Below are 10958 nucleotides of genomic sequence, written 5' to 3' on the forward strand. Positions count from 1 at the left end.
TGCTGTTACCTTAAACTTAGTTAAGTGACAGGTTTGCTGTCCTATCAGAACAAGAATGAGAATAAGCACAAATTATTTTTTCAAGTCAAGGAAAAGTTTCAGGCTTTTTACCGTTTTACCTTTAATTACATACTGCCCACATGTGCTGTGTCTGTGTGCCGTCAGTAACATTACTGATAATCAATAGTATCTGTCTGCATTCCAGAATAAAAGTCTTTATGTTTTTCTTTCTGTCAGGATCAGCATGGAGGATCCAGATGATTCGTGCCCAGAAGAAATTCCTGGAGTTAAAGAAGCTCTGAAGAACAACGACACGGCCGGAGCAGCAAAAAGGATTAAAGAATATTTAGAAAAGCAAACTAATGTCTCGTTAAATATCGCCATCACAGGAGAAAGTGGTGCAGGTAAATCCACCTTTATTAATGCCTTCAGGGGGATAAAGAACAGAGACGAGGGCGCTGCTCCTACTGGTGTCACAGAAACTACGTCAGAGGTCACACCGTACCCCCATCCAGATAATCCCAACGTCACTTTATGGGATCTTCCTGGAATCGGAACCAAAGACTTCCCAGCGAGGAAGTACCTGAAGCTTGTTGGGTTTGACAAGTATGACTTCTTCCTCATCATCTCAGACACTCGCTTCAGAGAAAACGACGTGAAACTCGCTCAGAAGATTCAGAAGATGAAGAAAAATTTCTACTTTGTTCGCTCAAAGATCGACAACGATATCCGAGCCGAGGAAAGTGTTTCAGACTCCAGCAAAGAGAAAACTCTCACAAAAATCAGAGACGACTGCATTCAGCGTGAGTGAGGTCGAGTTTTCAAAATCATTTAAATCTAGTTTTTAATCGTTTTTTATTTTTATGACTCTGATGGTGTTGACATGTTTCCTCTGTGACGCAGGACTCAAAGACTTAGGCATCGAGTCTCCACGAGTCTTCCTAATGTCGAGTTTTCAGCTCCACAAGTACGACTTCTCTCTCTTACAAGAGACCTTAGAGAGAGAGCTTCCCAAAGATAAGAGGGACACTCTGCTGTATGTCATGCCCAACGTCAACCCCGACGTCATCAGCAAGAAGAAAAAAGCTTTAAAGGTACACTTATATCTCTTGGCCACTCTGTCTGCAGCTGCTGCAGCTGTTCCCGTTCCCGGGCTTTCTGTTGCTGTTGATGTTGCTGTGCTGATTGGTGCTGTCACACATTTTGTACATGCGTTTGGTCTCGATGTCCAATCTCTGAAGAGACTCGCTATCAGAACAGCTGTGTCATACACTGAGCTGCGTGATGTCATCATTTCACCAGTGGCTGCGAAGGAAATTACTAAAGAGCTCTTCCTGAAGGTGTTCGCCCAACTTGGAGGAGCAGCTGGATTAATTGGAGCAGAGGAAGTGTCCAGATTCATTCCCATAGTGGGAATCCCGGTAGCCATGAGCCTCTCCTTCATCACGACCTACAGAGTTCTGAACTTTATCCTCAAGCAGCTCGCTGAAGACGCTCAGAAGGTGTTAAAGAAGGCTCTGGTCTGAGCGTGGAAGTAAAAGGCAATGAAACTCAGTGAAACTGGGATTCACACATGAACCTCATTAAACCAGTCTCCTTGTACAGCTGGTCAGCTTCACACACTCAAACTTTATTATCATCACATAAATACAGAAACAAACATCATCATATTATTCAGATATGAACTGTGTAAAGTGTAGACGTCTGAGTCATTGTTATGTTTTTTCCGTTGTGTAAGTGCTTCCTCAGGACAGTCATCAGGAGATACGATGACCCACCTTCAACTAGTCGCAGCAGATGGCTGAACTTCCTGGGTCTCCTTCCTGTTACAGGCAGTTTTCCTTCCCTCTGTCACCAGGTCTTTGGTCATAGAGTGATGTCTGATTGTTGGAGTTTTGTCTGATTTGTAGGGACTTAACTGAACCTAATTTATCTGAGCTGTTTCTACCTTTACTCAAACATGTCTTGTTGTTTGAATAAATTGTGATGAAACTGGTTGTTTTGCTGTATTATATTTTCACATCATAGCTTCCAGCATCAGAAACACTGAGTTAAACAGACTGTTTGATGTAATGTGAGAATCAGGGGTTGTTTTGATGTTTTTACTTGCTGCTGACTGTAGATTGTGATGAGTGTTCACTGCCCTCTGGTGGTCAAAGTGAGAAACTACAATACAAATAATAACGATATGAATTATATTACTTATCACCATCACACCTGTTTATTATTAATAAAATGTTGTTGATAAATAAACATCAGTGTTAGTGTGTAGGTCAGCCACTCTCTGCATGTTTATACACCACTATATCATTTATAACTTACCTCAGCACTTCAGTCATCTGGTACTCTACCACCCAGAGACTGTCTCCTCCTTCTTCAGCTTCCACCTGACCACCTACATTCTCCCCTGACTCCACCTTACAGTCTCCTGTCTGTTTCAGATGCACCTTCTGCATAAGATGTCGTCCACCTGTGTGCATGTACAGTGTGCAGGGTGGACACAATATTAGATACCCTGAGTCGATGATGTAGATTTACGTTATGCACAAAACAGAATAAGGATTAATGGTGGAGAATACTAACGCATCTAGGAGATAACAGGACAGACTGCAGCCATCAGATGTATCCTGAGTCCTTCAATGACAGCCTCATCACCTGTAACAAAGACAGGAAGGATTAACTTTAACTGGCTGTGACGTCAGTGAAATGCATCGCCTGGAGCCACGAGGTGGCGCCATTTCACTACCAAATACTGTCAGTTTGTTTTGGAGCCACAAACAGCAGCAGGAGAGGAAACAGGAGACGCACTGCAGTGAACATTCACACAGAGAAGAAGAAATCTAAACACGGAGCACACACTGATCAGTGATCAATCGTTTACTGGGTTGTGATCAGTTATAGGGATGGAAAATAATCACAGGTGGAGATGATGTGAATATCTGAGTGAAGATGAGACTGACATTTATATCACAGGCCTGTCAGTAAACTCGGTCTCATCTGTTTGATTCATATTATTATCTCCAGTTTTTCCACCTGCTCTTCATCCCTGTGAAGCTGAATCACTGGATTTACAACTCAGATATGAAATTTGGCAGAACTGCAGTTTTATCTATAATCTACAAGCTGGCCAGATGGTGACTGAGTGATGATGATGATGATGATGATGATGATGATGATGAATTTTAAAGATACACTCCATGCCCCACATTGATCATCTTCATCTTCCTCAGTTCCCTGGAGCTCTGCTCGTTGTTTACCCGTTGCCATGGTGAATCTGTCCTGTCACCTACATGCGTTTCTGTGAAACTCAGAGTTAAAAGTTAGAGTTTGGTGAACTTGGTGCTTTGTGGAGCAATCTCTGATTGTTGTCTCAGATATTATCCTGTAAATACAGAAGTTCAGCTTTGCTCTCAAACTCCCAGAAAACCTGCAGCTGACGTTTGACATCATCAGTTTCTGTTCAAAGTTAGAAAACAACAGAGATGGAGGCAAACGTCCTGCAAAAACCTCAAATGTTTTTAAATTTATTTACTTATTAACTGTTTTTTTGAATGAAATTTATTTTATTAAATAAAGTATAATATGTTATATAAAATTGATTAAAAATACAGAAAGAAGGAAACTTGGATTCTTCTGGATGTTTGATTTGGTATCCAGTATTTATTTGTACATTTACCTGTTTTTTACTGGTAATGCTGTTAATAAATAACTAGTAAAAATCCTAGAAATGCTTTTTAGATTTCCTCTGTGTGGGATCATTGTTCTGTTGATTGTTTGGTCCCAGTCTGGTCCCAGTTGTAGCTGTGGAACAGACGACCTCACAGATGAGTAAAGAATACTTTGATGTACACAAGATTTATGACTCACTCAGCGACTGAAAAGGGCCCAAATCATCAGGCCTGGTGCTGCAAACATCTCCATGCTGAATTTCGTTCTTGCTGTGTTTGATAAAGGATGAATTTCATGATTCCCTGATATGTAAAAACCTCATAATAGATAAAAGGTGTACTTTATTTTTACTATTACTGTAACAAACCACTGTCACTGGTGTTACTGTAACAGTGCGGTGTATGGGGCACACAGATGTGAGAGTGACACACAATGCAAATATTGTGGGTTCTCCTTCCAAATCACATCTAGGCCACGTTTATTTAGCTAATGTAACTCATAACTCTAAAGTTGTTGTTTTTTTTTGTTTTAAGGCAACAGATTAGCATTTTTAAATACAGCCAGCTAATCAAATGTTAGTTTCCCACAAAAAAGAGAAATCCTTTGTGTCAGACGTGACCTTTGTGGGGGCAGGTGAATCGCGTAGGAAGAACGTCCCCACGCGGCTGGTGACGGCTTTGCTGATCAAACCATCAGATAAGGAAGCTCCGTGTGAGCGTGAAGATCAGAGCAGCTTTTTACAGTCAGCGAGCCTGAGAGAACGAGGCTTCGACTGCGCCTGCTTTGAGGTTTTGTTCTTTGTGGTGCCATCACCCTCTGTGTACCCACACAGAGCGAGGAGCTGTTAAAGAGCCGCCGCTCTGTCAGGAGTCAGAAAAACATCGGCTCAGGGAGAACGCTCTGCAAGGTATGCATGCTCTACACTTTACTGTTTCACTGCATTGTGATTTTAGTGTCTGTTTTCACTGTGCTGCATGTAGGGAAACGTTTGTTTAGATGCAACACAGAATTAATTTTTAAAGTTTTAAAGAAATGATCAGCTTCAGATTTTAAAGGACAAACTGCCTTTCACAGATATTATTTCATATTTGCAGAACTGTCAGTTCTGCAAATATGAAACCCTGTTTGTTCCCAGTTTGCATTTTTAGAAAGGTGTTGTCTTTTCTTCACTGCCTTTCTCATTAATAATAGCCTCACTGAGGTTAGTGAGAACTGAAAGAGGTAAAATGAGAGCGATATCAGCCTGTCGCATTTGTTCCTCACAGCAGGTTTTTAAAGAAGTTCAAGTTCATGTTTGTGTCTTTATCGCTGCGCTGCAGGGTCCATTTACTCAGAACGTAACTGTGTTTCCTCAAAGCTGCGAAAACAGCATCCATGTCCTGCTTCCCTCATTCCAGCAACAGAACGAAACATATCAGGTCGTTCCAGGTAATCACGTAATTAAGACGATCGTGGGGTCAAATACAGATTAATCTGGCTGCTACCTGCTCCACATGCTAATACGAGCCTCGAAGGTTTACCAAGAATGCACTGTGATTTATCAGAAACAGGTCAAACATCAGGACACCAATGTTGGTTTCTGCTCCACTGCGTCACAAACTGCTGCAGTTTATTTATACTGACGCTCGCGGCCTGTCGGCAGTTTGTCTTTAGCTCTGGACTCTTGTGGCTCCAACACTTTAGTTTTTAAACAGAGCTTCAATGTGTTTTTCAGCTTTGAACATTTCATGTGAACATCTGATGGATTTGTGAAATTGTTAAAAAATGCTGAAATTTTCTTTTAATGCTTAAATCTGAACCCACCTGCTGTGGACTTTCAGGGCCTGGAACTCAGAAAATATCCACAGTATGAAAGTGACATGTAGCAATGTTTCATTAAAACAATAATAATAATAATAATAATAATGATGCTTCATTAAAAATACTGGAGTTAATGTACCTAAAATAAAAGATTCTGAGGGGTTCGGGTGGGAGGAGCCATGACCTTGTTTTTCTGTGTCATGTATCATAATTATAAGAAGCACGAATGCTGTGTGAGAAAAAAGGAAACGAGGACAAATGACTGGAACATTAGGTTCTCCTGATGTTTCCTCCTCTCGTACGGGTCCATCAGACGCGCTCTGATTTCATGTGAAATAACTTCTCGCTCGCCCAAACTCTTTCCATCCCTCGTTTCTATCTGCTTTGATGGTTTTTCCACAACTGCTGTGACTCAAATCTCTAAACCCCAAACTCAACTTTCAAACCTCACCAATGCACCAAAACTGTCTTATTGGCAAACCACACATTAGAAGGAGATCGCAGACAGTCAGTCAGACTAATGACAGCGCTGCAGAGGCTTCATTATTAACACAGCTACAGAAACGTGTTAAAGTCCAATTCTACAAACACATGAAGTAAAAGCAGAGCTGGACCTCAGATTACAGACGAGTCACACCTGCAGCTGATTTACAATCACTAATTAACCCAACATGCAAGTCTGTGGCCTGCAGGAGGAAACCAGAGCACCGGCACTCAAATATTATTATTATCATGTCCATGTAAAGCTTCATGTGTTAAAAATAGCATTTTAATTTGAAGGGAAGCGAGAAAATATGAAAATGTGAAATATGTGAGCCGGCGTCCCAGTGACTGCTGGGCCGTGGAGAGACGCCAGGCTGTGGGTCTGACCTCAGGAGTCTCCTCAGATCAATGAATTCAATGTGATTTAACAAAGAAACAACACGTAATATTAATTATTAATGCTGCTTAATACATGTTAAATAATTTAACTGAAGTTTGAAGCTCTAACAGTTTGTTTATCTGGTTGAAGTTTTACTTTGAAGGTCAGCTCGCTGTTTCCTGCTGTTTTCATCATAAACATCAGAACAAGCAGAATTATTATCATGTTGAATTTTTTTAGTTAAATTTAAACTGAGAGGTTTTTTGACTTAGTTGCTCATTTATAAGTTTTAATTTTTAGTTTTCATTTCATGTAATTTCTGGGATTTTTGTATATTAATAATAATAATTAGTAGTAGTAGTAGTATGTGGGCTTATTTTTGTTACAGGCATATTTAACTGTTGGTGGAGAAAAACTAATAATTAAACTTTTCCTGTTTAATTATTAGTTTTTGTCCCCCAACAGTTAAATATGCCTGTAACAAAAATAAGCCCACATAATAATAATAATAATAATAATAATAATAATAATAATAATAATAATAAGAAGAAGAAGAAGAAGAAGAAGTATTATTATTATTATTATTATTATTATTATTATTATTATTATTATTATTATTATTATTATGTGGGCTTATTTTTGTTACAGGCATATTTAACTGTTGGGGGACAAAAACTAATAATTAAAATTTCCTGTTTAATTCTCTGTATTTCAGCAGCTTTGTAGTCACACGTTGTTCAAAGACACGTTGAGCTCGTGTGGGAAACGGCTTCAAAGCCTGCAGACGGATCCTCGCACAGACCCACGTTCATGAACACATCAAATATGAGACATTTAAATCTCACACTTGCGTGTCCTCTGCTTTTTATATGAGTTAGGACTGTCTGTGCACGCTGCCCTCCATCTTCCTCCCTTCATCCTCCTCTGCCTCTCACGCTGCCCCCACCCTCGCTGGTTTATATCAGCTCAGATCAGAAAAACTGTGAACAGTTCTGAGTCGTCGTGTTTAAGAAGTGACGTTTGAAGTCTTAGATGATTTAACTCTGTGAAAGGATTTCAAAAAAGGTCAAATGAGGTACTTTAATCTCATTAAGGCCGGGGTGTCACACTGTTTGTAGGTCGCGGCCCACATGCGGCCCGGTTTGATCTCAAGTTTATAATGCTTTATTTAAAAAACAAACAAACAAAAAAAAACTTCAAAATTTTTCTTTTTTACTAAAAATAGTTCAAAGATTTCTCCTGGAAAAAGCCCAAAATTTAACAGCGAGGTGATAAAATCTGGATTCAGTAAATCTGAAACTGTTACATTTTATCCACACGTTTAGTTCATCATCTTAGTTCTGAAAAAAATGTGGATTTTCCTCTGATTCTCAACAATAACAATAATAAATCTGATCTTGTTTTTTTTAATGTATGTTAGTAATGAGTCAAACAAGCTCTGAAACAGTTTTACAGCCACAGATGTGACCGACGATCTCACAGCCACAAACAGAGGCCCAACAGTTAAACTCAGCAGTAAACGCCGGTCTGTGACGATGCTGACTATTTGGATTTGACATCATTATATTTGGTTTGTCTGCATCTAGACCGATTTTAACTTCTCATTCGACAGCATAGTTTTATTGAAAAATAAATAAATTAGCGAGTGAATGAAATGTTATCCAGTGGGCCGGACTGGAGGTTAGAGCTCGCTGGTTTCTTCAGAAATCAGAGTCTGATTCAGAGAATCTTCGTTTGTGTTTGAACAATGAAAGAAAACTCTGAAATATCACGAGAGCAGCTTAAAGTGCAGTTCTGCAGACACAAAGCCTCTGCACTCCCTTTTTGGTGATTTTCTCACTTCAGTTTGGCTCTTAGTGTTTGTTTTTTGACCTCATTACATCTGAAATGCCCTCTGATAACAATCGGATCATTTTCTGAGCGAAGCACAAAGCACAGCGTACCTGTGCAGGCATCGCCTCGGCCTGAAAGTGGGTCATTCACAACCAGAGGAACGATGGTTTATTTTCTGAAACCACTAGAAAAGGTGTGAGGAGTCTCTACCCCCGGTGTGTGCAGGGTGCACACTGTGCTGGATTTATCTGTAGTGTTGGTGCTGAACTCTTCATATCTTCTTTCATCAGACAGCGCGGTGGTCTGTCAGAGGTGAAACCTGCTTTCTAAGCATTAATGATGGCACGAGGATTTTCCTTTGGTGTCATCACACTGACTGCAGGACACACAGAACCTTCTGTTGTTTAATTTTGGCTTTTTCACCACAGATTTTACATCTGGAAGTAAAACTGCAGCTTTAGATCAGGACAGAAATCACAGAAATTCAGCTGTTTGTGAGAATCAGATCAAACTATTCAACACAGCTGATGTTTCAAAGTTTTCCTTCAAATCAAAGGATTTGATTCAAATTAAAATTGGTTTAATAATAATTATTATTATTGCAAAATGATGCCTCACACGATCACACATTTAGAAATCAGACGGTGTGTAAACTTTTACAACTTCAGTGTCCTGAAACTTTTGCGTCTGAGTCTCAGACTCGTTCTGCTGAGTTTGCTGTTAAGTGGATGAGACCGACTCATCCAGAGAAGAGTTGAGCCAACAGATCGTTATGTGGCACAGAGCAGACAGGAACACAAAAACCACCAAAGATACTGTGCTGAAGTTTAAGGTCGGAGCTGCTGTGGCGGCGTTCAGTGGAAACGTGGCAGAAACAGGAAGCTATTAGAGGCACAGACCAAAAAACCCACATGTGACTGCGAGACCTTCACTGACTGGTGGAAGCAGACGCCGCGGCTTCAGCTCATGTAGCGCGTCAGACACTTCACGCTGGAGAGATCCTCGATGTAAACATGACTGACCCGAAGACACGAGGAAGGTCAGCTCCAGGACGGCCTGAAGCACCTGGATGGGAACCCAGACAGCGCAGCAGCTGGGCAGCTTTTAGGAAAAATTCACGATTTCTGTGTTTTAATTCTTTATAAACAAGCATTTCTCTGAACGATGGAGCATTAAATAACACGTCAGATCTACAGGGAACAATGGAGGCCGGAGATCCTCGCTGAACCTGAACAACATCAAACGATCAAACCTTCACACACAGCGTGTTTCAGGTCCTTCTGAAAATGTCTCCAGTTGGTGCTTCACTCATCATGTTTCTTTTCTTCTCCAGGTCCCAAACATGACGGAGAGTCCTGCAAACGCGACATTCGGTGACTATGACAACGGTACTGAGACATATATCGATGATGACGGCTTCTGCATCATGGATCCGGACCCCAGTGAGGTCATCGCCCAGACTTTGATCCACTCCATCATCTGCGGATTCGGCCTGATTGGCAACGTCCTGGTGATGGTGACCTACATCTTCTACAAGAGAACCAAGACCATGACGGACGTCTACCTCTTCAATGTGGCCGTGGCCGACCTGATCTTCGTGGCTACGCTTCCGTTCGTCATATACAACGAGCAGCACGATTGGTCGATGGGCAGGGCGGCCTGTAAGGTGCTCCGGTCGTCCTACAGCATTAACCTCTACAGCGGCATGCTGCTGCTCGCCTGCATCAGCTGCGATCGGTACATCGCGATTGTTCGGGCGACGCGCTCCTTTGGGGCACGCTCCCGCGCCCTCGTCTACAGCCGCCTGATCTGCTCGGCGGTTTGGGTGTTTGCGGTGGCGTTAACCCTGCCCACGCTCATCTACACCGAACCCTATCAAGAGAACTCCGAGGTGTCTGACCACGCCACCGTGATGTGTCAGATGTCTTTCGACCAGACTGAAACTGCGGCGCTCATGAAGCTGCTGGTACCCAGCCTCCAGATGGCCGTTGGCTTCCTGCTGCCGCTGTGTGTGATGGCGTTCTGCTACTCCTGCATCATCTACACGCTGCTGAGGGCGCAGAGCAACCAGCGGCACAAGGCCGTCCGGGTGGTGTTGGCGGTCGTTGCGGTCTTCATTGTCTGCCATCTTCCGTATAACGTGACCCTGCTGATCCACACGCTGTCTCTGTTCAAGCAGAGGAGCTGCGACGCAGAGAACCTTAAACTCAAATTTCTCAACACCTGCAGGAGCATCGCTTACCTGCACTGCTGTCTCAATCCCTTCCTCTACGCCTTCGTCGGGGTCAAGTTCAGGAACCACTTCCGCCAGATCATGCTGGACCTCTGGTGCTTCAGCAAAAGGTACATCTACACCGCTCGCTCGTCACGTGGCACGTCTGAGATCTGCATGTCAGGGCTGAAGTCGTCGGAAGGCTCCAACAACATGTCGTCATTCAGCGCGTAACACTTCAGCTATGAAGGGAAATCAGTCCAGCGCTCGTCTGTCTCAAGCTTTGCTGTGAAACTGTGCTTTAATAATAGAGACTGTGAGATGTTCTCATCTAACTGCATCCAGTTTATATGATGCAAAACTGGACATTTTTCATTCACAGGTGTATAAAGTCCAACAGCTGTCCACAGAAACACAGGTGACCACAGGAGCTTATTATCCATTAAAAAGTAAAAGCACAGCAGCAGAATCTCACACTTTGACTTCATGTATTGTTCTTGTGATTTAGAAGTAACTGTGTCATGCAGGTTGTTATCTATACTCTTTGCTCATGATGTTTGATGCTATAGATCGCATCTTTAA

General features: G+C 42.0%; 2 protein-coding genes across 2 annotated transcripts; both read left to right on the forward strand.

The window, feature by feature from the left end:
• Positions 1 to 244: 244 nt before the first annotated feature.
• On the forward strand, positions 245 to 1526 carry LOC134644751 (interferon-inducible GTPase 5-like). The gene is made up of 2 exons (XM_063497791.1): positions 245 to 803; positions 904 to 1526. The coding sequence occupies exons 1-2, from the start codon at positions 245 to 247 to the stop codon at positions 1524 to 1526; spliced, it is 1182 nt and encodes a 393-aa protein (XP_063353861.1).
• A 7980-nt stretch (positions 1527 to 9506) lies between these two features.
• On the forward strand, positions 9507 to 10629 carry ccr6b (chemokine (C-C motif) receptor 6b). The gene has a single exon (XM_063497793.1). It carries the CDS (start codon positions 9507 to 9509, stop codon positions 10608 to 10610), a length of 1104 nt encoding a protein of 367 aa, XP_063353863.1. The 3' UTR covers positions 10611 to 10629.
• Positions 10630 to 10958: the final 329 nt, after the last annotated feature.

This window comes from Pelmatolapia mariae, linkage group LG16_19, assembly GCF_036321145.2.
Source record: "Pelmatolapia mariae isolate MD_Pm_ZW linkage group LG16_19, Pm_UMD_F_2, whole genome shotgun sequence".
Taxonomy (NCBI): domain Eukaryota; kingdom Metazoa; phylum Chordata; class Actinopteri; order Cichliformes; family Cichlidae; genus Pelmatolapia; species Pelmatolapia mariae.

What these genes read in the sequence shown, in the direction of transcription:
- LOC134644751 (XM_063497791.1), top strand. Translation starts at nt 245, where the DNA reads ATGGAGGATCCAGATGATTCGTGCCCAGAAGAAATTCCTGGAGTTAAA. An exon ending in CAGAGACGACTGCATTCAGC is followed by an intron (nt 804 to 903) that starts GTGAGTGAGGTC and finishes TCTGTGACGCAG; the next exon opens with GACTCAAAGACTTAGGCATC.
- ccr6b (XM_063497793.1), top strand. Translation starts at nt 9,507, where the DNA reads ATGACGGAGAGTCCTGCAAACGCGACATTCGGTGACTATGACAACGGT.